At 35.4% G+C, this 26248-nt stretch overlaps 1 protein-coding gene across 2 annotated transcripts in view; it reads right to left on the minus strand.

Annotated features, from left to right (window-relative positions):
* The window catches only part of LUZP2 (leucine zipper protein 2), a 457455-nt gene that overhangs the window by 227368 nt on the left and 203839 nt on the right, over positions 1-26248 (minus strand). The window contains exons 2-5 of one of the 2 annotated variants that reach the window (XM_039216414.1): positions 21478-21595; positions 17884-17954; positions 12645-12726; positions 7354-7416 (exon numbers count right to left, since the gene is read on the minus strand). In XM_039216414.1, coding sequence (XP_039072345.1) covers positions 7354-7416; positions 12645-12726; positions 17884-17954; positions 21478-21595 — 334 coding nt within the window. The remainder of the gene's footprint in view (positions 1-7353; positions 7417-12644; positions 12727-17883; positions 17955-21477; positions 21596-26248) is intronic. The other variant, XM_039216415.1, reaches the window with a different exon arrangement.

The raw sequence follows: 26248 nt of genomic DNA on the forward strand, positions 1-26248 counted from the left end.
TGCAACTAATAAAATGTTCTCTCATTGCTTGCTTTAAAAAAATGCCTAAGCTGTTTACCTGAAATATACAAAATGCTATAGATGGTGGACTGCTTTGAAAAGTATCAAATTCATACCCACCTACAATCTCAGAATGTGATATTTGAAAACAGGGCCTTTGCATATGTAATTAAGTTAAAACTATGTTATACTAGATTGTGGTAGGTCCTAAATTTAGCAAGTAGTATTTGTGTAAGAGGAAGAGACAACCCTTAAAGAGAACACACATAGAGTGGGCCACATGAAGGCAAGCTGAGATTCCTGACAAGCCAAACAATGTCAAGGATGGCCTGGAGGCACCAGAAACAAGAAAGAGGCAAGTAAGAATTACTTCCTGAAACATTGAGAAGGAGTGCTGCCCTGCAGCATGGCACTTTGATTTTAGATGTCTAGCCTTCAAAATTGTGAAAAAGTAACTTTCTGTTGTTTTAAGCCAGCCAGCTTGTGGTGCTTTATTACAGTAGCCCTCGAACCTAATGGGGATGGTTATACTTTACATACTAGATACACAACCAGCCAGAATAACCAGTTCACCACAAATGCTCAGAACTAATCATTTAAAAAAGGTAAATCAGCAGGAAAACAGTGAAAGGTTGTAATGGAATTATTTGAAAATATCTCAGGCATGTCCTGGACTCCGTATATATTTGACTCAAACTTTACACCTATTCATCTGCAGACAGCCATGAGAATCCATTTGCAGAATGATGACCCCAAAGCATTCTGTCACATTATGAAATAACCCATCATCTTCACTTGAATATGTTTACTGAGGCAAGAAGATGGAATAATTTATTTTACAGAGATTTACAGCCATAAGAGTTGAACCAAAATGGGTTTTCTTCTTAAAACTTACTAGAGATTTCTCTAGATCAGTGGTTATTGACCTTCATTATTTTTGTCTCCGCCATAGACTCCCTCTGAGAATCTAAACCCACTCCTTTGGAAAATGCACATATGTATCTATACTTTTTTTCTGTTATCTTATAATTTCAGCATGGTCAGAGACTCTCTGATATCAATTTTTATATTTTTACAGGATCTCTAAGCATCCCTATTGTAGAGAATAGCAAACTAGGGAACCTAAGTCCAAACTCCAAATTTGGAGAAAATGTCCAGTGTTTATTCAAATCATTTAATCTACTGGTGCCAAGAACAGACTTAAATGTGGTCTTAATTTATTCTCACTGCTCAGAGTCCTGGCCCTATGTTTTGTGTGTGTGTGTTAAAAACTGTGAATTATAGGGGTGCCTCAGTGGCTCAGTCTCTTAAGCGTCTAACTTGATTTAGGCTCAGGTTATGATCTCACAATTCCTGAGTTTGAACCCTGTGTCAGACTCTGCACTGATAGCACAGAGCCTACTTGGGATGCTCTCTCTCCCTCTTTCTCTGACCCTCCCCTGCCCAGGTTCTCTCTCTCTCAAAAACGATAATACAATTACAATAAAAATGTGAATTATAATATTTTAGGGAAGATAGGATTCTAACTTCAAAAAGTCATCATCTAATTGAGGGAAAAATCCAGAGAAAAGCAAAATTAAAATAACATAATAAGGATAGGTAAAATGCCATTTATATTCCCAAGATATTGTAACATTCACATATACATAATTGAATGGTCTGTCAGTGGTACTTACAGCAAGTACTCAAAACCCTTTAGGGACAGTCTGTCATATACTAAAGCAGGTTATCATGTACTCTAAACCTTTATTAAGAAAAGTTGTTAATAACACAGCCTACCAAATTTTGGAACACTGTTTTCACAATGTGAAAGTTATTCATAGTGTTAAACCCATATCTACAAAGAAAACTTAAGGAAACCAAACTAGAAATAAAACAAACAAATCGCCTCTATTTTTAAAGTTCATTATAGCTCCAGGGCAGACATGACTCCACGACTGGGGCTTTGCTAATCAAACATGATCCTTGCAATATATATGTAGATATAGAAATTAGTTTACATGAGAAAGCAGGATAGATGTTATCCCTTGTCTGATGCACAAGAGATAGTGTGTGTGATACCTAAATACAGGGATGGGAGCATCTGGCTGGCTGCAGCTTCCTGGTTTTGGGAGAGATAGAGTTGCCTTAATACAACCAGTTCTGCGGAATATTGTGGTTGTTCCTAAAGCTCAGCCTACAAGTTATATATTCAGTTCTCCTAACAATCTTGTATGATCACTATATAACTTAATAAATCCCTTTTTTTCTTAGCAGAGAATTCTTTTTGTCATAGATGAGAACAGAAACTGGCATACTGCATCTAAAATCACATGTTCTATTCCTCATATGCCTGGATAATGTCAGTGGCTATTTGGAATTATTTGGAAATCTAAAGATTGGTCAGTGAATTGATCTGTGGCAATAATTTCCTCCCAGTCACTTATAACAACAGCAATAAAACCAAACGTAAAAAGAGATTAAAGCAGTTATTAGTAGGAACTAGAGGAGTCATGTTAGTAATTCAGAGTCAGTTTAAACTTTACGAGCCATGCAATAAATAGATGAGCAAAAGAATTGAGAAACTAGAAAGAGAAAAAAAAAATGGAGCCATGAAATAGTAAGAAGGAAAACCTACTGAGAGAGGGGATTTGACAAATTTCTGATCTCCATCGCTGGGCAGAGTGAGGCCCACATTTACGGTTCGTGATTTTATTATTATTAGTTTTAGTTTGATTACTTGTTTTATCCTTACCTTGAACTATCTTGAATGAGTCTCAAGAAAATAATCAATCATAAGAATCTGTCTTAAAACAAACCACCATAAAAAGTAGTGCTTGGTGGGGGGAGGGGGCAACTTTCTCCCTACTTCCATCCTTCCTTTATTTTTTCTCTCTCCCTCCCTTTGATCTCCATCTACTAATTAGATACAAACTAAATCAAGTATTGCCAACTATATATTCCTTTAAAAAGTCCTGGAGATAATCAAACTCACACCTTTCCTTAATGAGTTTCAACTAATCAAAGATGCATATCATAATGTCTAATTTTTCCAATGTTTCAACATCTACATGCCATCTTACTCATTCTTTGAGTCTTTCTTATACCTATGATCATTATAGATAAACTTACTTTATCCTAGGGGGTAAAATGAATAGTTTAAAAAAACAACAACATTGGAAGGAATAGTGGAGACAGGGTATTTTGAAAGTGCAAAGTCAAAGAGGCTTCTAATCTTTGGAGTCCATGAGACTGTCTATATCACATGGTAATGCAATTATCACATATATGGAAGTCAGAGAAGGCTTTTCTCCTTTGTTTTAGTTTTTGGTGCAAATGATTTTATACATATCTTTTTAAAATGTTTATTTATTTTTGAGACAGAGAGAGAGAGAGAGAGAGAGAGAGACAAAGCATGAGCAGGGGAGGGGCAGAATGAGAGGGAGACACAGAACCCGAAGTAGGCTCCAGGCTCTGAGCTGTCAGTACAGAACCTGACTTATGAGGCTCAAACTCACAAACTGTGAGATCATGACATGAGCTGAAACTTAACCAACTGAGCCATCCAGGCACCCTGGTGAAAAGTTTTAATATTTGTTCTAACCATGTAATAACCAAATACAAAATGCAAAACAAGTGATTGAATGCAAGAAAAAAAAAAAAAAGCATTGCATAAGGGACATCAAAACCAGATAACTGAAAAACTGCCAATAGACAAGCATCTAGGACCAGATGCTTCACAGGTGAATTCTACCAAACATTTTTCTTTAAAGCGTTAATACCTATTCTTCTTAAACTATTCCAAAATCTAGAGGAAGGAAAACTTTCAAATTCATTCTATAAAGCCAGCATTACTCTGATACCAAAATCAGACAAAGACACTACAAAAAACAAAACTATAAGCCAATATTTCTGATGAACACAGATGCAAAAATTCTCAACAAAATATTAGCAAAAACAATTAAAAAAATTAAAAAATAATTCACCACTATAAAGTGGAATTTATTCCAGGGATGCAAGAGCAGTTCAATATTCACAAATAAGTCAATGTAATATATCATATTAATGAGGAAGGACAGGGGCACCTGGCTGGCTCAGTCAGTTAAGTATGCAATTTTGGCTCAGGTCATGATCTCACGGTTTGTGGGTTTGAGCCTCACTGTACTGATAGCTCACAGTCTGGGGCCTGCTTCAGATTCTGTGTCTCCCTCTCTTTCTGCCCCGCCCCTGCTCCTGATCTGTCTCTCTCTCTCAAAAATAAACATTAGAACATAAAAATAAACATGAAAAAAATTTTTTTTAAAAAGAGAAGGATAAAAACCATATGACCATCTCAACAGATACAGAAAAAGCATTTGGCAAAGTGCAACATTCATTTGTAATAATAATCAACAAAAAGAGCTTAGTGGGGAAAAATTCAATAGAATGGCCATATATGAAAAATCCATATCTAATATTATACTCAAAGGTGAAAAGTTGAGAGTCCTTCCCCTAAGATCAGGAGCAAGGCAGGGATTACTACTCTCACCATAGAACCTGAAGTCCTAGCTGCAACCATCAGTCAAGAAAAATAAATATAATGTATCCAAACTGGTAAGGAAAAAGCCAAACTGTCATATTCCCAGATGATCTGATACTATATGTGGAAAATCCTAAAGATTCCACCAAAAAACTCCTACATCTGATAAGTGAATTCAGTAAGGTTGCAGGATACAAAATCAATGTATTAAAGTTTGTTGTATCTCCATACACTAATAATGAAGCATAAGAGAAATCAAGAAAACAATCACATTCACAATTACACCAAGAATAAAATATCTAGGATTAATTTAATCAAGGAGGTAATAGACCTATATTAAGAAAACAATAGGACACTGATGAAAGAAACTGAAGATGACAAAACAAATGGAAAGATATGCCTTGGTCATGGATTGAAAAATTAATATTGTTAAAAATACCCATAATACTCAAACCATCTACAGATTTAATGCAATCCCTATCAAAGTACAAACAGCTTTTTTCACAGAACTAGAATAATCCAAAATTTGTATGAAACCACAAAAAAACTTGAATAGCCAAAACAATATTGAGAAAGAACAGAAACAGAATTATTATAGTCCTATTTCTCAAGATATATACAAAGCTGTGGTAATCAAAACAGTATGTTACCAACACAAAAATAGACACATAAATCAATGAAACAGAGGGCCCAGAAATAAATCTATGCCTATATGATTAATTAATCTATGACAAAGGAGTCAAGAATATACAATGGGGAAAAGACAGTCTTTTCAAAAAATAGTGTTGGGAAAACTGGACAGCCACATGTAAAAAAAAAACCTCAACCACTTTCTTACACCTTACACAAAAATAGACTTAAGATGGATTAAAGACCTAAATGTGAAACCTAAAACCATAAAAATCTAAAAACAAACAAACACCCCGGGCAATATCTCTTTCACATCACCCCTAGCAAAATTTTTATGGATATGTCTTCTCAGGCCAGGGAAAGAAAAGCAAAACTATTAGGGAAAAACAACAACAACAACTTTTGCATAGCAAAGGAAACCATTAAGAAAACAAAAATGCAATCTACTGAATGGGAGAAGATATTTGCGAATGATATATCCAATGAGGGGTTAATATCCAAAATACAAAGAATCGATACATCTTAATACAAAAAAAAAAATAATAAACCATTTGATTAAAAAAATTAGCAGGGCACCTAAATACATATTTGTCCATAGAGCTGGCCAACAGATACCTAAAAGATACTCAACATCACTAATTATCAGAAAAATGCAAATCAAAACCACAATGAGATACCACATACAAACAATAAGAACACATTTGTATGATAATGGAAGATTATAAGCTAATTTAGATCTCTAAGCATCATCAGTTAACTTTAATTCTTAGATAATTTTTTAAGTCTAGACTATAAGAAGGAATCAATTTTAAAATCAAACTATAAATTATTCATAACAAATACATATAGGGAACAAATGAAATATTTTGTTTCTGGGGGACGCTTTTACAGTATATTAATTAATAATTAGGGTAGAATAATTCTAAAACAAATAAAACTTTACAGAAGTAATATCTGCTAAACATAAGCTCTGCAGTGAAATTTACTACTCATTTTCATCACACTGAAAATCTGCAAGATGATAACTGATAAGTAGAGTTGTTTAATGAATAACTTATTTAATGACTTATTTAATGAAACCTAATGGTGAACGTATACCATCAATTGATTCTCTGTTTCCTAGTGGAAAATACCAGTAGACCAGAGTTACCGGAATACTGGGTGTACTGGATAATATCTTGTTCACTGAGAAGATTTAGGCTTCACGGAAACCATTATCAAGTCCATTCCATCTTAAGTTTCTTAAGAACACTCAGAAGAAAAACTAATTATAAAGAAATGGAAATACAATTGAATCATCAGAAAGCCATTTAAAATTCTTGCTTTCCTTTCTCCTATACATTTTTCACACACCTGATAAACCATTTTAATGTCATAATCAGAGTACTGACGATAGATGCTTGATATCAAAACATTTGTAAAGCCTATTTCTTAAACTTGTTATCAAGGTGGAAACCATTTAGGAATAATGTGAATAATGTAGCTGATCTATTGTTCAAATGTCTCAAAAATAAAAAGGAATAGATGAATGAATGAACAAAGGAATGAGAGAAAATAAAGAATCTAGGAAAGTCTAGACTGATTTGGGATTCAAAATAAACCATAATTAGTGACATTGATCAAGGAAAATGTATCATTAATTAGTTATGGCTTAAGAATCCTAATTAACTAACTGCATTCAAGAAAATAGAAATGAAAAGGTGGAAATAGAAATGTGATGGAGGAATTATAGAAAATAAAGTAGTTGTATTACAAGACAGAGAATCAAAAAAATATATATAGCATTTTATAGGGTCCTTACACTGCTCCAGGCTATTTCTGTTCAACTTTACATTACTTGAAGATCATTCTAAAAAAAACTTTTCATTCTAGATTAACTCTTCTTGCATGTAGTCAGTTTCTATCTAGCCTTCTTTACATACTGTGATGTCATTTGGTGGACAGATAAATTTATGAAATGAAAATTAATTTTTAAAATAGTCCAAGCAAAATATAATTAGAAGGAAAATGAATAAGGGAGGTAGGAACTAATAAAATTTTCAAATACATATAAAAGTAGGGATTATCTACTCTTTGAAATTCTTAACCATACAATTCCTTTCCATTCATATATTACTGAAGGTCAAATTTTCATGTGATCAATGCTCCAAAACTTGTGATGAATCTATATGTGGGTTTGTGTTTTTTGTTTTTGACTTATAGAATTTGCCTGAAATACATCTTACCTCATTCTGGAGATCTCGGATCATTTTGCTTTTTCTTTCCATTTCAGTCTTTAAAAAATTAATCTGAAAATGAAAATATTATGTAAGCACATTTCAAACTCATTTCTATGGATTTATAAATTTATTTTCATGATTTTTGAAGCATAATACAAAGATTAACTCTTTATCAACAAATACTGAAATAGAACAAAGGATTAAAATTTTCATTAACCAAACTTCCATTGCGCAATTCATACATATATCCATGGATCATAAAAAGTCTTTTCTCATGTAGTAAAAGATTAATTTTTTAAATTAAGAAACCATGCATATTATAACTGCAATTCTCTAACTATTTAAACCCGAATTTTAAAAAATGTGGTCCTTTAAAAATTTAAACAACAAAAAGCTAGATTCTCGGGTTGCGCCTAGAAATCTCCATTCATAAAACACTCTCCAGATAATTTTGATCAGTGTCAGCTTAGAAAGCAATTGCATGGTGATATTTCTGATCTCAAAAGCACAGAATGTTCTAATACTACCTCAAAGAAACTATGATATTTCCTTCTGAATATGATATTGTTGGAACCTGTAATCTTAGGTCAGTTGTTCAAGGCATATTTGCATAAACATAGCACCTTTTCTCCCTGAGCATTTCTGCCTGAGTATTTTGAAAGAAAGAAAGTCAGAATAGCATAGTTGTTCAAATTTGAGACTTTATAGTCATTGAGTGTTCACTATGATAAAAGTAACTTTAATGATAGTGGATGTAATATTTCATTTCTCCAATTTTTAATTTCCTCATAGTCACATCTTTCTTAAAAAGAGGAAACAGATATAATTAATTTCACTACTATATTTTATTTAATTCAATATATTCAAAATATTTTGACACATAATGGTAAATGATATAATTGACATTAAAGTTTGTGGTATATATTACAGTAAACCACTGTATGGTTTACACTAACAGCATATCTCAGTTTGGACCAGACATTTTATAATGGTCAGCACCCTGTTTACCTAGTGGGACAATTATCAGTCTTAGCGGATTCCTGGAATGATACAAGCGACTGGTAATGTGCATTATCTATGGAGATACACTGAGTCAGTAGAAATCATGTTTAGGAGTAAAATCAATGTTCCCTTTATACACAGATTTTAAAAAGAAAAAAAAAAACAGTTCTGACAGATTTCAGAATGAACAAAAAAACCAAGAAGTAGCATGTAAAACATCTCTGGGCACAATCCTAAGAATAAACAACTATAAATATCTGGCCCAAGTTTTTTCAAACCATGTAAAAAATTATTACATTTAGTATTAAAGCCCTACCTAATTTTTCTTCCTTCCCTCTCTCCAGAAATAACCACTATCCTGAAGTTGATGTGTATTATTAGTATTGTGCATGTTTTTGTACATTTTCCTTTTGTGTATTGTGTAAACCCTTACAACAAATGTAAACACTCTCTTTTCTGGCTTGTGTAGGGGTCCTTGTACCTTTCCTTCAAATGGTAGTAGAAATATAAACCAATTTTGAATGGTTAAATTGCATATCAAATAAGCTGAAGCTGGGGCGCTTGGGTGGTTCAGTCGGTTAAGTGTCTGACTTCAGCTTAGGTCATGAGCTCAAGGTTCGTGGGTTCCAGCCACACTGGAACCCACTGTCAGCTCTTTGCTGACAGCTCAGAGCCTGGAGCCTGCTTCTGATTCTGTGTCTCCCTCTCTCTCTGCTCCTCCCACACTCATGCTCTGTTTCTCTCTGTCTCAAAAATAAATAAACATTAAAAAAAAAAATTAAAAAACAAGCAGAAGGTTGAGAACTACCATGATCATTGTCTTGGTCATAATAATTTTCAGGGTAAATTTGAACTATGAAGATACTAACACAGTAACCTGAAAACATGAAGTCACAGGCTTTGTCCCTTTAAGAAGATAATTTGATTTGGTTGGTAAAGCAAAGGAATCAATGGAGGGCTTTATGCCATTCGAAATTAGATATGTATGTAGAGCAATAGTGTATGCCTCAATAAACAGCTTTTGCACAATTTCTACTGCTTCATACTGTCTCAGCCTATAGATAACCAATCTTGTGGCCGGACCAGCCTTTGTTGTTCTTAGTGTGATTACCAGACACCCTCAGCAATATCATCTGGAAATTGAAAATTTAAAAAACAAAAAAATAAAGTGAACTTACCAGTTCTGGAAGTTACATGTTCATCTGGGGCCTCAAAGTGAGGCCTTAGGTAGAAAGAGCTTGGGAGAGCTTAGGCCTGAGGTTTTATTTATAGGGGTGGAGGGTAGGTGAATTTAAAACATAATAATGAAAATTAAAAACAATGGAAGAGAACAAACAGTCAGCCCAAAAGGTCAGTTACTGAAATCAACCAAGATCTCCAAAACAAAGGAGCACCCGGTTTTTTTTTAGGAGCTTGAAGGCTGGGATGGGGAGGGCTTGGCCCTGCTCTTTGTCTAGTGGTGTGTTTATTTCAGATAGCCATCTTTGAAGTGGATGCCTCTGCAATCAAAGCCTAAAGTGAGCACTTGCCTTACAAAAAAAAAAAAAAATGCAACTCTCAGAGTTTATGCTACATCTTCCTAAGAACTTTATAAGTACTAGAAAAATCTGATATATTACAGATTTGTCTTTAAGTCATGAACTACATAAAGCCATCTTACTTATATTGGACACCTGGCTGGCTCAGTCAGTAGAGCAGAGACTCTAGATCTTGGGGTCCTGAGTTCAAACCCCATGTTGGGTATGGAGCCTACTAAAAATAAGATAAAATAAAAATCTTAAAAAAAACCCCATCTTGTTTATATCAATGACCTATTCTTTCAAGGACCCCAATTTTTCCTAAATCCTCACATTTTGATACTATTCAATGTTATCTATAATTAACTTAAAAAATAATTATTTTTACATATAAACACATAACATGGGGTTTTCTCATACATTACTTCAAAACAACCTTTAGAAGTAGCTACAGGAGATTTTTGTTTTGTTTTGTTTTGTTTTAAGTAAACTGTATGCCCACGTGGGACTCAAAGTCTAGACTCTGAGATCAAGAGTCACATTGTCTACCAACTGAGCCAGCCTGGTTCCCCAGTTTTCATTATACTCTTAATCAAAGTTAGTTGTCATTAATAAAGAATATAATTATTTAAATGTGAAACAAGGACAGAGAATCTTGAGAACTCAGTGTTCAATATTCAAGAGCTAAAATATATTCAGAATATTCAAAAAATATTAGCATTTTGAAACCATTGGTCTAGGATTCCAGCAGGTTTTGACATCCCTGGAAAAAAATAAGCATTCTCAAGAGATAGTTATGAATTTAATTCTCAGAAACAGAAACTATCATTTATTTACTTTGAACAAAGAATGTAAGAACATAGCAATTCTTTATTCTTAATGAGAGTCAAAGCTAGAAGCTAATTTTTGCCTTTAAACTAATTATGTCTCACTTAGGGCAAGTTAAGCCATAAAAATTAACAAGAGTAGTGAAATGCATCCAATGAACATTAATATCTTTAATTACTCTGGTTACAGAGAATGAATGCTCATTCTTCCTTGCTGTCTGTTAGGACTTTCATGAGGAACATAGGTTTGAAAGATATGCTATTCCATTATTTGCTCAGGGATAATAAAAACTGTTACCACATTCTTAAAAAGTGCTTTCAAGTTGCATTAGATGATGACAGCTCTACTGTTTCTTCAGTTTAATTTTTCATAAAGTTTTTCTTCTTTCATATCTTTATGATTTAAGTTTATTCTTTAAGTTTCATAACATTTTAATATGGACTTATCAATTGGTATATTTGAAACAACTTTTGCATAAAATACACAATCTGCTATTTGTATGGGAAAAGGCATAGTTACTGGATATCTAATCAAGGGTGGCACATAAAATTATTAGCTCTTAAATCTAAAATAGCATAACGTTTGCAGAAGCAAATCCAGTTTTTCCCCTGCATTTGAGAGTAAACAATTATCTTTATCTCTCCTTTTTACCTAACCTTCAATTACACCAACAGTCTTCCTAAAAGAGTAAAGAATAATTATTCACACTCCTGAAAAAGCTTAAAAATACAAATTAGTTTAATTCTTAATTAAGAATTTTCAAAGAGGGAGAATAAGCACAAAGCATTCTGTCTGAGTCTACCACAATTTGGAAGAGGTACTATGGAATCTGTTTTCTAGATCCCATCAGATGCACATGAAAAAAATAATTGTTTTAATAAGTATATTTCAATCCCATATTTATCAAGATTGTCGTTACCTCTTTCTTGACTCTGGGTTAAAGCATATTAGTTACTCAATTACCAACACAGAAAAATTCCTCCTGGTGACATGCTTTTCAAAGACCAACTGACCAACACAGAGCCTGCAACCCAGGCCCCCAGTTTTATATTGGTGTGCTCTCACAGGCCAACCCACTATAAACCTGCCCTGATCTCCCCAGGCTCAGGTACCAGACAACTAGGTTGCATTCCCTATGTCTCAGAGCCTGCAGAAGTCATTCACACTGACTCCTCCTCTCCCTGCTTACCCCTTCTCACCTATTCCTTCCCACAGAAACCACCATAAAGACACTTGCCCACAGTTCCCTCTGCCTCATGACCTACGTAAGTTCTTCCATGGGTGGTCACCTGTCACATGGCATGCCATCCCTTTTGGGAATTGTGAGAAATAAACTATATTCTCCATGGTAGTCATTTCCTGATCTGCTGGTCTAACTGCACTTTAAATTTTCTATTAATACACTATATTTTAAAATAGACTCAGGTCCTAGAAACAAGATAAAAGGTCCATTCCCCATAACTGGTACATATGGTGGTTTTGAAGAATAAAATAGAAATCCAGTGAGAATATTTGTGAAAAAGTTTGATTCTCAAGCCTAGGGGCATATCAGAATCACCTGTGGAGTTGAATCAACAGAAAGAATACGGCTCCGCCCCTGAGAGATTCCTGCTCAGGGGATGAGGGGTGGGGCTCTGCTCAAGGTCAGTTACAAGACACATTTCCGAAGCCATTGGTGTGGGGTGACACCAGCACTTTTGTCTCACTCTTGACCTCTGTTTTCATCCGTAAATGGGGATTGGAGATTAGAAGTTCCCCTAATGATCAAATAAAACAAAACTCTTTTCTTTAAAATGAATGCTGACCAAATATTTTTATGATTTTGGTGACTGAGTTTTCTTTATTGTGTTCTGTTATTTTTTACAGGTGTGTTTGTTCCATGGCAATTTAGGGAAGAAAAAAATGTTTCCCAGCACAGAAGCAAAGGACACAAAGAAGAAACATACTTACAGTAGCTTGCTGTTTTTCTGCTTTCTCAGATGTCTCTTTAAGTTGATTTTGCAGGACCTCCTGGAGAGACTTCATTTGTTCTCTAGCAGAAAATAGAGAGCAAAAGAGAAACATAATTCTGTTATTTCCTATGTACATTATGAAAGGGGGTTTTGGTGTCAATGTATATTTAGGAAACAGATAACTAGAACTGTATATAGGGACACAATTAAGCATAAGGATGTATCTAAGGATTCTAGTAACAAAGTTTTCTCAAAGTAACAAGTACTAAAGGCAAGCTGTATTTAAAGGAAATAGCCTTGCTATTGTGTCTTATAAGAATTCCACCATGTGAATCATCTGTGAGCTGCATAATGTACTAAATCAAATCAATATAATAATTAGAGTCGAAAAGCTAATTTTAGTGACAGCATGCCAGGGTATGAGCATGCTGGTTAGAAAAAAAAAGAAAAGTTGCCACAGACTTGCTGATAGGTTAAAATTACAACTCCCTGTGGATGCTCCTAATTGATTAATTCTAAGGCAGTATACTTTAGACATGCTTTATAAGGCCTGGGACTTTTTATAAAAACAAAAAGAAAAGAGACTTATTTCAGACTTGAGCACTGCCTCATTTATTGGGGATAATATAAGAAATACTTGTCTGCATCTATTACACATTATGTCTCAAGCTCTGTACATGGACGTTGGTTCACTTGTTAAAAATATAAACATTTCCATAATTACACATTCGTATCAAGGGTTTAAGATTTACTCATATGACAGATCATACTATCTTTCTGTGCCTTCATTTTATCACCTAAGCTACTGCGTCAAAAAATTCTGATACCAGATAAAGTTTAGTATACAAGTGTGTGTGTGTGTGTGTGTGTGTGTGTGTGTGTGTGTGTGTGTGTCTTTTATTCTGGCTACAGGGATAAACTCCTTCAAAGCAATAGCAACAGCCAAACAGAAACCTTTCCTAGCCTTATCGGCAGGACTCAAACTAATTTAAAATTCCCATTCTTGGGCCAAAAGACTACTCACCCCTGAAATCTTTGTGTGTAATCATACTACAGAGACTAGGGATAAGACTGTACCCTCTTAGACCCATTTACTTCATCTATAAAATGGGAACACTAATAGAGCTACCTCATGGATTTGTAGTGAAGTTTAGATGACACAATGTAGGCAGAATGCTTAGCACAATGCCTGGAAAACAATCACTTAACAAATATGAGATCTCTGTCATAACATCCAGCAGTACTCTTGGGTCCCTAAGTTCATTCTTTGCCCATCACATCCTGCACACCTGCGAGCTGTTCTTTCATCCATCGGGATTTAATGACGCTCCCAGATTTCCTACTCTAGAAATTCTTAGGTCCCAGTCTCAATTTCAGGAATATTAGTGAGAGTCAATAGGATTGTTAAAATCAATTTGGACTTTTTTTGTCGAAGCAAAAGATAATTGGAACAAGTTATAAAATAATTATGGTCAAGTTGGTTCTTAGACAATTACTGTTTGCCCGGGTGAAGGTTGTAACATGCTGGTGCTTAGAGTGGATTTAAGTCTCAGTTTCTATTCCTTCCTCAAACAGGTAACATTGATCAGGACTGTTTCATATATGGACATTTAAAACTGGGGCTTCCATTATTGTTTCTGCTATCCTCCACAGAGAGCATTTTTGGCATAATATAATGTAATAGAAATATCTACATATATTGTAGGTTTACAATGCATCAGACACTCTAAGAAGGTTCACATCAAAGTATGACATAATACTACAGGCAGAAAACTGATACAGAGGAAGGTAGTGAAATTGTGTTCTAGAACCTATGTGTTCAAACTCTGAAGTCATTATACTACCACTATGGTGAGAGAAACAGAGGAGGGAAAGAACAGAGGGAGAGAGGAAAGGAGAGAAGAAAGAATGAAGGCAGAAAGGATCTACATGCTATTTCTTTAAAAAAAATTTTTTTTTAATGTTTTATTTATTTCTAGGAGAGAGAGAGAGAGAGACAGTGTGAGCAGGGGAGGGTCAGAGAGAGAGGGAGTGACAGACTCTGAAACAGGCTCCAGGGTCTGAGCTGGTAGTCAGCACAGAGCCCGGCGTGGGGCCCGAAACCACGAACTGTGAGATCATGACCTAAGCAAAAGTCGGACGTTTAACCGACTAAGCCACCCAGGCACCCTTCTACACGCTATTTCTAACACTCAAATAATTAACAAGCACTGAATGGAAACACAAGCTATTACATTTCCAACTGGTAAAAAATATACTAAAATTTTATAATGACCAATTATCTTTTTAGTATTTTTTAATTTTAAAAATGTCACTTATTTTTAGATGATACACAAAGTTTAAAGTTATAAAATATATTTTATAAAAATAAAAATGAGTATGTATGTATATTCAAAAATTCCCACATACTGACATCTATAGGCAATATAGGGAGTAAAACAAAAAAAAACCTTTAAAGCACTGTTTGCTATTAACAAACACTGGAGAAAGTAGAGGACTCTACACATTTTCACATCAAAGAAATCTATCAGACAGAATGGTAAAGTTGATCTTTTGAACCTTCTGAATATCTCCATCTTCTCTTTTACCCGCTAAGCTTATTTCTACACATCTCCACAGCTCCTGTGCTTTAGCGGGTCCTGAATCTCTCTCACAGCCTTGGAATAGTTATACTCCTATGAGAGAGGGCTCCTGACTTGCTCATGGGCCGGCTCCCTCCACCAACTATCACTGTTACTCTAGGGTTTTACCCAACTATTGCTGCTACTCTAGGGTCCTATTTGGACCAGCTATTACATACATCTGCAATATCACATTGCAAATATGAAACCATACTCACCCAAATCACACTACAGGAAGGCATTTTTTTCAAGTGGTTACCAACTTGTATTGTAAAAACATCTCAGATGGACAACTTGCCGCTATCCAATGTGTCATTTTTGTTTTCAGAGAACATGATTCTGTGCAATCCTTTGGTACAAAGGATCCAAAACTGCCTTCTAAGAATCTCTACCCACCAACCACCAAAGAGAATAAAATGTTTTATTATTTTTGTTAAGGCAGTTTCAGACACTTTAGGTTACCCTCCAACCCCCCAAATCTCCACTTCGTAAGTACAAAGTACACACTCTCTCCTTATATGGTATGGTTTAGATCTGGAGCTCTTCTGTAAATATCATTTAGGCTGTTAAGACGTAACACTCAAGAGCCAACACAACTTTGGTGTGCTTGCTCTCTCTCATATACACACACGTGCATACAAAAATATGTACATGAATGCACACACACTCCTTTCTCTGTCTCAACAGAAAGACACTCTTTGCTCTCTCTGCACAGTTACATATGGCCACCCCGTAGCTTCTGAGTTTACTTACTGACAGTCTGGTCTCAGCTACACAGAGAGACTGATTAGATACCTCTTAGTTACAGTTCCAAGAGGAAACTTCTAATTGATTTGGTTTTGACTTGGTGGTCACCTCTGGGCCTGTTAACTGTGAGTGATGTTGGAGTCCTATAAAAGAAGCATGACTTCTAGGAACCATTGTTGCAGGTAAGTGTCAGGTGGCAAACATTCCAAAGGATGAAATGTTACTGACAGCTGGATGTATAGCAAGTGGCATCTATGATGCATGGCACTGTTTCAGACTCAGATGACACTGTAAATTTGCAATTAGTTCATATTTTTATATTCTAAGATAATATTTTTTCTGTTTTATTGTTTATTAGTATCTCTTCTTTTCAAATGAGGTGCACAGGGGCACCTGGGTGGCTCAGTCGGTTAAGCGTCCGACTTCGGCTCAGGTCATGATCATGCGGTTCGTGGGTTCGAGCCCCGCGTCGGGCTCTGTGTTGACATCCAGCTCAGAGCCTGGAGCCTGTTTCAGATTCTGTGTCTCCCTCCCTCTCTCTATGACCCTCCACTGCTCACACCGTCTCTCTCTCTCTCTCTCTCAGAAATAAATAAAAAACTTTAAAATAAAAAAAATCAAATGAGAGACACAGCTTCCTTTCAGGTGAACATGATTTTTATATCTTTCTAAGAAATCATAAACGCTAATGTATCAAATGTCATATCCTTTTGAAAAGTTAGCTATTGTTAGAATATTTTATACAAGCTGCTTCAAATTCTGAGTCTCCCTCTCTCTCTCTGCCCCTTCCCTGCTCACGCTCAGTCTCTCTCTCTCTCTCTCAAAAATAACATTAATTAAAAAATTTAAAAAAAGAATAATTTCATTGAAATAATAACAAGTCAATATAGGACAGTCAATTTGATATTTTAAATGTGTCATCAGCTTGATCTGAATATATGTCAATGAGAGGTTTCTGGGTCAAGAGGCAAGGACAGTGGAGAAGATATAAGACCGTAAGAAGGGACTACATAGTGTGTGTAAGCTGTTCTGGAGTTTTATATTTTGTGATCAGTGAATTAATGTGAAAGGGTGTCGCCCCAGGTGAGACACAGCAGAGCAAATTCCACTAAATACAACTCTCTTCAACTCATTTAAGCCTTAGAGCAACACTTTTGTTCCTATTAAATAGGGATAATCATATCTCCTTTATAAGGTAATTGTGAGAGTAAAATAGAAAAACATATATAAAGCATCTAAGAGAGCCTCTAGTAAATGTATAACAAATGCTATCTTGTTTCTACCTTAAAATATATTTTTTCCTTTGAGAGGCAATTTTAAATCATATAGCTTTTAATACTGCATAGAAATCTACTCACAACTCACTTCTTTAAAACACACACACACACACACACACACACACAATCCAACACTAATAAGATTAGACTAATTCTACTTACACTGTAAATAAGATTACCCCATTCCTTACCTCCCCACCATTATCACTATGATCAAGTTTTGGTACTATTAAAAATGGCCCACTGAGGTCACTGTTTTGGGTCTATTTATGGGCAGATTTATCAGCATCTTTCTTACTAGGATAATAGAGGAAAATACCATGGATCCATGAATACTCTGTGACCTGCTGAAGACAAGCAGCATAGCGTAACCATCACCAGAGAACTTGCTAAAAATGCACAATTTGAAGTCCCACCATAGATTTTTTGTATACAAATCTGCATCTGAGCAAGATTCTCACCCATTCAAGTAAGAAGATAAATGAATTCATGCATTTAGAAGGAAGTGATTTTTGTGAAATTTCTGAATGTGGAGTTTGACACTATGGAAAAAGAAAAGAACTGAGAAAATTAAAGGAAAGCACAGTCTTACCTTTGTCTCTGACCTATTTCCAGAAGCTTCTGAACATCAGTTTTGGAAGTTTTCTCATCGTTTTTCAAAGACTGTTAAGAAAAGTGGGAAAAGGAAATCTTATTCAAGTGAGGTTCACTTTTGTCTCTATGGTACAGCTGTGACTGCTCTTATGCCCCCGGAACAAGAATGTGCAAATGAGGCTGTGATGGTCCTCATGGCTCTAAGGCTGTACACGGGAATTTATGACACCAAACACAGTACAGGTGCTGCCCAGTGTGAGAGGGGATACGCAGAGTCTCAGGCTTTAGAGGTTTGATGGAGGGGAGAATGCTCTCCTAATACTCAGGACTCTCTGCAAGTAAGTAGAAAACACATCTTTTGCTCTTCAGTTGAAGTTTTACTGTCTTCTTTGCAGACATATTAAACCAGCTCTGGCATAGTTTCTACAAATACAAAGGAACATAAAAGACCTCTCTGAATAAGCTAAGTAATAACACAATTCAAGATCAAAGCGGCCAAAAAGCATGTACCTGTTTGGTCTTGTCTACTTATTCTTAATGAGTAATGTAGCAGAATGCGCAGAAAAAATGAGGGACATGTAAAATTGTAACTGGTATGAAAAGATAGGGTATTAAGAGAAAAAATATGTACCACCTCAGTCATTAGTGTTTGATGGCAAATCCAGCATCCACAGACTGTGACTTACAACAGAAAAGCCCACTGAGCTCTTCTCATTATAGAATCTGTCCCATTAAGCCTTCCCTAAGAACTTTCTTATTTATACTCTATAAACTATTTAACAGGGTAACATATCTGTCTTGATATTAGAAGTTGAGACAAAGGGGAAGTGATATTATTTATAGGAAGAACAGTCATGGTGGGCAGAAAATTGACAATCTTAGGAATGGCAAACACTTTGTTTACTTAATATCTATTTAACAAATATTATCATGAGTTATGCAAAGTCCTGTGCAGAGGCATGGCATCTGCCTTCACAAATTGTATAGTCGAGTGCTAAAATCAGATAATTTTCATACAGCAGGATCAGCATTCTGTTAACGATGTGGTAGGCTGAACTATATAAGAGAAACTTCTTCCCTAAAATAACCAACAGAGGTCATATTAGGAAGCAGCCAATAAAAGGTGTTTTGCTTATTTGGAAAAAAATAGCTTTATATAACAGATAAAGAAGCTAGGATGAGGAAGGGGTGGAGGGCATTGCCAATCATGGGATTTATAGCTCAAAGTGCATCATGGTCATATGTCCTGAGGCAGGTGACAAAATCTGCCCTTTGACCTTATTAGGTGAAAAACAGGGATGAGATTTTTGAACAGTCTACTTTAGACATTTATTAGAAAAAACGTCAGAGGTCAAAACAGACGTGGAAAACCACTTAATGCTTATTCATTTGTTGACCATCTGCTATATTCTGAGCATTCTGAAGGAAACCAAGAACAAGCAGATGACTGTCTTCAAGAGATTTAATATTGAAACAAAAGAAGCAAATGAAAAAGAACATGGGATGCAGAAATGAGAAGGGTAGATACAGATAGAAGTCAGAAAAGTGTATCTAATGAGAAGGACTGGGCGTCCTTGATTATTACTTGACCAGCAATGTCCGGGAAAGTGGATTTACTTCTTGGAAAATATTCTTAGTTTCTTTAAGGATACTAAAGGTTGATATATCTATAAATTAATCAACATAGTACTTACTGGTTGACCTATATTACAATCCCATCCAGGGGCTATGGTTACAGAGAAGAATATAACAACTTTCAAGCTCTTATCTTCATGAAGTCCCAATGGGGGGGAAATGTGGAATGGGTTATGAAGTTATTCACCATGAGTTTGAAACCCAGAATCAGTATTTATTAGATGTATGACTGGGCACTTCCTCGGCCTCTTTGAGTCTTGCTTCCTCATTTTATGAGTAAAATATTACCTTAATTTTGCAAAGAGGTTGCTGAGAGGATTTAATAAGATGAAAAATAAAAAATATCTTGCACAATGGCTTATAGAAAATGAGAAAAAGAAAGGCTTTTTAAAAATTGAAACTACATTTAGTGGTAGGATTGTTACCCTTTGAAAAAATATGAATCGATGAAATTATACATTGCTATCAAGCAATTTTCCAGATTGTAATTGGGTGTCTTAACTTAGGCTGCTGGTACAGACACACTGAGTTTCCTGACCACGCATGGTTATCTAACTATATGCTTGAAATAATCTCAAAGTTGCAAGTATTCCATGCCTCAGAGAAGGTGCAAGCATCCTGAACATTCTTTGTAGCCTCATAGAACTGGTGAATTTCTACTTAATGGTAAGATGTAACTCTGGTATCAGCTGCCTATGGAAATTGACTTAGTTTCCTTTGTGTCTGAGTCAGGGCTTTCCTAACGTTCTGTGTATTCTTCTATCTTAGCACTATTACACCCTGATACAGGCCTCTGTGTTTTAATGGAATGTGGGTGGGTTTTTTTTTTTTTTTTTTTTTTTAAATGTTTTCAAGTTGTAACATAACTTCAGGAACAAGAGCTTGGGCATTGGGCTCACATACCTGATCTGACACCTGATTCTCTCTGTGTCTTAGTTTCTTAATCCTTCTCTAACTCTTGCTTTCCCACTTACAAGATGAAACTACTAACAACTGTAGCATAGCATTCATGTAAAAATTAAACAAAAATTTTACAAAGAATACCCAATATAAGACCTTGACCATGTTCAATAAACTTGTATGGGTGACTGACACCATCATCAGCATTATCAACTTCATGGAATAGAAAGCTAAGGACAGCAGTGACTCCACATGGTTCAGAAACATGGTTGAGTGTAGTAACTAACAGACAAGGCCTGAAGCCAAATTTTCTGTATTGAAACTCTGGCTTCCCTTGCAACATTCAAAAATAACTTATCTTCTCTAAGCATAATGCCTTATGTATAATAAGAAAAATCACATTAATAGTAGAGATCTCAAAGACATATTATGAAAATTAAATCCTGTAATACAGCTAAAGCTTTTAGTGTACATTATATCCTCAATAATTTCAATATTCAATCAAATATTAAAATATATCATCGGGTATTTCATAATTTTTTTATTAGATATAGATCTTGTCTCTGGTTTTTGATTGGGATTTCACTTAGCAGTCATACATTTTCATAGCGGACTGTCTCCTTTCTAAGGCATTTATCCAGTTTAGAAATGAGGTTTATTAAAGAATCTTGAGAACTATCCTTTGCAGAATTCAAAATTCTCTTCTAAAGATCATTCCTATACTCATTTAGCTCTTGGTCATAATTAGTGTTCATCATTTTATAATATAAAAAACACAAGGGGCAAATTGATTTTAGAAGCTATGAGAAACTGATGGCCTTGCCAAGCACACAATTTTCTCCTTTCTGAATCTGCAAACCACAGATTCCCAGACTGTATTTCAAATGGCATTTCTTTTTAAAGCTTATATGATAATAAATAACTCCCATGGTCAAGCCCAGAAACATATTCAAAACTAGTAAAAAAAAAAAATGCAGGGGTCTTTAATGTGAATCCACTGAGACAAGCCAAGTGACTGTACATGCTTTGCAGCCAGGAAAATTAGCTTTCATCTCACCTGAAGGTTGACTTTAATTCCATCAAGTTCTCTTGATGTCTTTGTCAGCTGATGGAGGATGTTGCTTCTCTCCTTAAAGACTTCTTTCAGCTGCTTTTCTAGATCTTCATAGTCCTGTCTAACACAGAAAAGAACTGCATGAGAGCCCCTCAAATGCTTCCATGTGGCTTCGGCCATTTTAAAAATAATCACAGGGACCCCTGGGTGCCTCAGTAGGTTAGGCGCCTGACTTTGGCCCAGGTCATAAACTCTCAGTTCAAGGCCCACATTGGGCTCTGTGCTGACAGCTCAGAGCCTGGAGCCTGCCTCTGAATCTGCATCTCCCTCTATCTCTGTTCCTCTTCTGCTTGCACTCTGTCTCTCTCTAAAATAAAGAATTTTTTTAAGTTAAAAAAAATAATCATGAGCCCTTGTACTTAAAGCAAAATCTAGATTAACTGAAACACTAATTAGTAGGATGTTTTCTTTTTCCTGTTGCATCTAAATGGGGAAAATTGAAAACCAAAGAGCTGTATAACAAAGGTTTCACTTTGCATTGAGGACTATCCAGGCTACAGAGAGTTTCCATAATAATACTGTATATCTTTGACTGGTATAACATAGTTTATCAGGTACCTCTTGGAAAACAGATATTTTCCATGACATCACCACTCTGTTCCCCAAGGTCCTTAGGGAGGCATACTTGGGTATAGAGCCAGGACAGAATGTAGGGGTCTTGCTTTATCTCTGGTATGTAGGGAAGAAAATCCATTGAAAAGGCACCCCTTTCCAAACATGTCTATTAATGTCTATTTCTATTAAAGAGGTTTTGGGAAAAACAAAATGTCTATGAAGTCAGTCAATAAATACAGTAACCAGAGTACAATTTGTACAGACTTGTTAATAACTGTCATGAAAGATTTATTTAACTCCATATCATATATACATATATTTTCTTTTACTTTTCTCATATGGTTTCTGTAAGAAGGCCAATACTGTAATTCTCATTCTGCAAATGTAAAAGAATTGAGCTCTGAAGGATCAAGTTACTACCCTAAGTTTCTATTCAAGTAATAAATGAGCAAGAAGTGTATGTTCATGTAGGCGATGGCAAATGTGTGTGTGTGTGTGTGTGTGTGTGTGTGTGTGTTTGCATGTATGGAAAAATGTAGACAAAGATAATTGCCAAGGCAGCCTAGAACTGTAACTGACAGGGAGAGGTTAAAATAATCAACTGGAGCATATAGGAGAGTTGCTAATCCAGGAAAGACTTCCTGGAAAAAGTAATATAACATAAAATGAACTAGGAAAGATAAATAGAAATTAGCTATAGGAAAGGGGAAAACACATGTAAATACTAATAAAAATATGCTCACTGAATTTTTAAAAAGTGCATAAATATCAAAGGGTTTGGAGTCCTAATTCGGGGGTTCGGATTTCCTGCTAAAATGACGATGTGGAAAGCATGAACAAACATATGCAACAGGATATACAATAGGACAAGAGTTTCCACAATTGAAAACAAGAAATTAAACAGGGAGTGATGGGGTCGGATTTACGTTTTGTAAAGATTTTCCTGGCTGAAAACTGGAGAATGAAGTGAAAGAGGGAAAAACCTCAGAAAGGGAGGCTGGTAAGGAAGTTCCCACAGCAGCAATCCAGAGAAAAATCTGTGGTCGTCTAAATTCGATTCGAAGCAGCAGAGGGGAAACTGGGTGGCTCAGTGGGTTAAGCATCTGACACTTGATTTCAGCTCAGGTCGTGATCTCAGGGTCCTGAGATCGAGCCCCTAGTCTCTGCTGACAGCATGAGGCCTGCTTGAGATTCTCTCCTTCTCTCTTTCTCTCCCCCTCCCCCTCTCATGTACACACACATTCTCTCTCTCTCAAAATAAATAAACATGAAAAATATTTTAAAAAAAGATTAAAGGAAGCAGAGACAGAGAAGCTTGGACTGATTTCAGCAAAACAAGCAAAACTGCGTCAATAATACATAATATTTTTAAAATGTCTTTTGTCTGTGTGTGTTATGAGAAAAGTGTAGCAGGGCACTGGCTTGTGTCCGCCTTAGGCAACTGTTAGACATAGCCCTTTACTGAGAGAGGAGTCATAGGAAAATAGGTTTGTTTTTTTTTTAGTGAAAGTTAGGTTGACAAGTTCAACTTGAAACTTGTAAGAAAACGGCTCAATTTTCTAGGTTTTCAAATTTTCAGTCTTACTGCAGAACTATAAAGGACGTGGGTCTACCACCTACAATAGGTTTCTAATACAATTACTTGGTTATTTAATTTTTTTTCATGTTTTATTATTTTGAAGGAGAGATAGGGTGCACATGGTGGGAAAGAGGCAGAGAGAGAGAATCCCAAGCAGGCTCCATGCTGTCAGCTCAGAGCCCTTCGCTGGGCTCAATCTCACAAAACTCAGTATCGTGACGAGAGCCAAAATCAAGAGTTGGACGCTTCATTGACTGAGCCACTCAGGTGCCCTTGTTTTTTTTTTTTTTTTCTTTAATCATTTTTAACTGTTGTTTTCTAGTGCTCATTGTATTCTTGTTTGAAGGAAATTGGAATGCTCCCCTGCTAAGAACCTCAATATTTCCCCATGGCCTCTAGGTTTCCGCTGATGAACAGTATTCCAGGTCTCCTCTCAGTCTCTCCAGCAAAATCAAATGATAATGGGCAAGGCAGATTTTCATCTATTTCTGATTACTCAGCTTTGATTCATATCCCAATTTGTGTCCCCTGAATGTGAGAATAAACACATCTCCAAAATTATCTTAAGTGACCAGAATAAATCACAATGTTAGATAACATGCATTGACAATGTATTACATGCAAGATATGGTATCATACATATTGTCTCATCTAATTTGCAGAAGAACTCTGTCGGATAAGCAGTAGTATTAACCCCACAGTAGAGTTGAAGGAACTGAGTCACAGGGATGGTAACATCTCAGTCAGCCTTCAGAGTCCAATGTCTTAGCCAGTACTCTGGAAGAACATCAGAGTACTGGTGACTTGAGTAGGCACTTATCATAGTTAAATATTCACCGTACCATTGTAGAACTTATTGTGTATTACTTCTTCCTACACCATTACATATATATCTTTGGTATTGAAAATTTTTGCCATTTATTATTTTCAATTAAGTAAAATTAGGAATAGCATTTCCTTCTTTTATTATTTTCAATCATCTTTTAATTCTATCACCATATTTGGCCTTCAAATGAATTCATGTGGAAAGGAGAACCAATTTAAATCCATTTTTTGTTCAGGTAAGTAAACTGAAAGCCACAAAAAGAATATAATTTATCAGGGAAATATAGTCAGAGGTGTTAATTAATAACACCACTCCAGATTCAGTCATTCAAAGTTCTTATAAAAAGAGAAGAGTAACCTTAATGAAAGGACTGGATTTACCAGATTTTCTCGCATTTACAAATGAATGCTTATTTATTTCCCAATGCCGGTTATTTTTTCCCCATAACACACATTTTTTTTTTTTTATATTTATCTGATCCACATAGAGGTATAATCTGTAACTGGCTTGTACATCTCAGAGCTCTTTCCATGTCTACACATATTAAAATCTATGTGCTTATATTTTAACATATTTTACCACTGGACATTTATGGTGTTTTCATTGTTTCTTTTGCTCTTAAAAAGTAATGAAATCCACATATGTGGGTACAAATATATTTTAGTAGAAAAAAACACAAATATATTTTACTGAAAATTCCTATGACATATATACCTAGAAATGGGAATATTTCACTCCAAAGTTAACATGTTAATTTTTATAGGTGCCAGCGAATTGCCTTCCTATAACGTATTTTAGCCTATACTTCTATTATCAGTATAGTATTCTGGTATTCTCCCAACACATTCTCCTGAACTGGAAACTGTTTTCCTCCTTTACTTAAAATTTGTTAGTGGCATGAGTGAAAAATGGTAGCTTCTCTAGAACAAAATTTTCAATCACTTCATTGGAAAGATTAATTATATTTTCAGAACTTTCATTAGTACTTGAATTTCTTCCCTTTTGAATTACCTGTGTATGCCTTTTACCCACTCGTATTTTGGGCTAGTTATTGTATTAGCTTGCTGGGGCTGCTGTCACAAAGCACCACAGAAGTTGTTGGTAGAGTTGATTCCTTATGAGGACTGTGAGGGAAAGATCCATCCCAGACTCACTCTCTGGCTTACAGATGGCCATCTTCTTCCTATGTGTCTTCACATTGTCTTCCATGTGTGACTCTGTGACTAATTTTCCATTTTTATAAGGACACCACTAAGACTAATTTAGAGCCCACTCTAGTGCCTTATTTTAACTTGACAGCTTCTATAAACACCCATCTCCCAGTGATGTTACATCTATCTAAGGTACTGGAGGTTAGAACTCCAAAGTATGAATTTTGGGTAATATGACTCAACCCCTAAGAGTTATTTAATCTATTGCTTTATAGAAATTTCCATCCAGGATGGTTTTTAACTGTTTATTATGGGGAAAAATATTTTCTAAATCTGTTATTGATTTTTAAGTTTACTAACTCCCCAATTTCTTTAAATATACATGGAAATTAATCTTTTCCTAAATTTATGGCATCCATATTGCTCTTGGAGAAATAGATCTTCTCCACTCCAATACTGTTCTTTAAAAGTGATTATGATCTATTCTGACGTATTGATGAATTTGTTGCAACACCATTTCATGGTTTAATTATTAAATCTGTGTGCTACATTTTGTTATTTCCTAGATTTCCCACTATCATTTTTATTTATAGTTTTGTTGCT

The sequence above is a fragment of the Hyaena hyaena genome, unplaced genomic scaffold, assembly GCF_003009895.1.
Source record: "Hyaena hyaena isolate Hyena2069 unplaced genomic scaffold, ASM300989v1 scaffold_630, whole genome shotgun sequence".
NCBI lineage: Eukaryota > Metazoa > Chordata > Mammalia > Carnivora > Hyaenidae > Hyaena > Hyaena hyaena.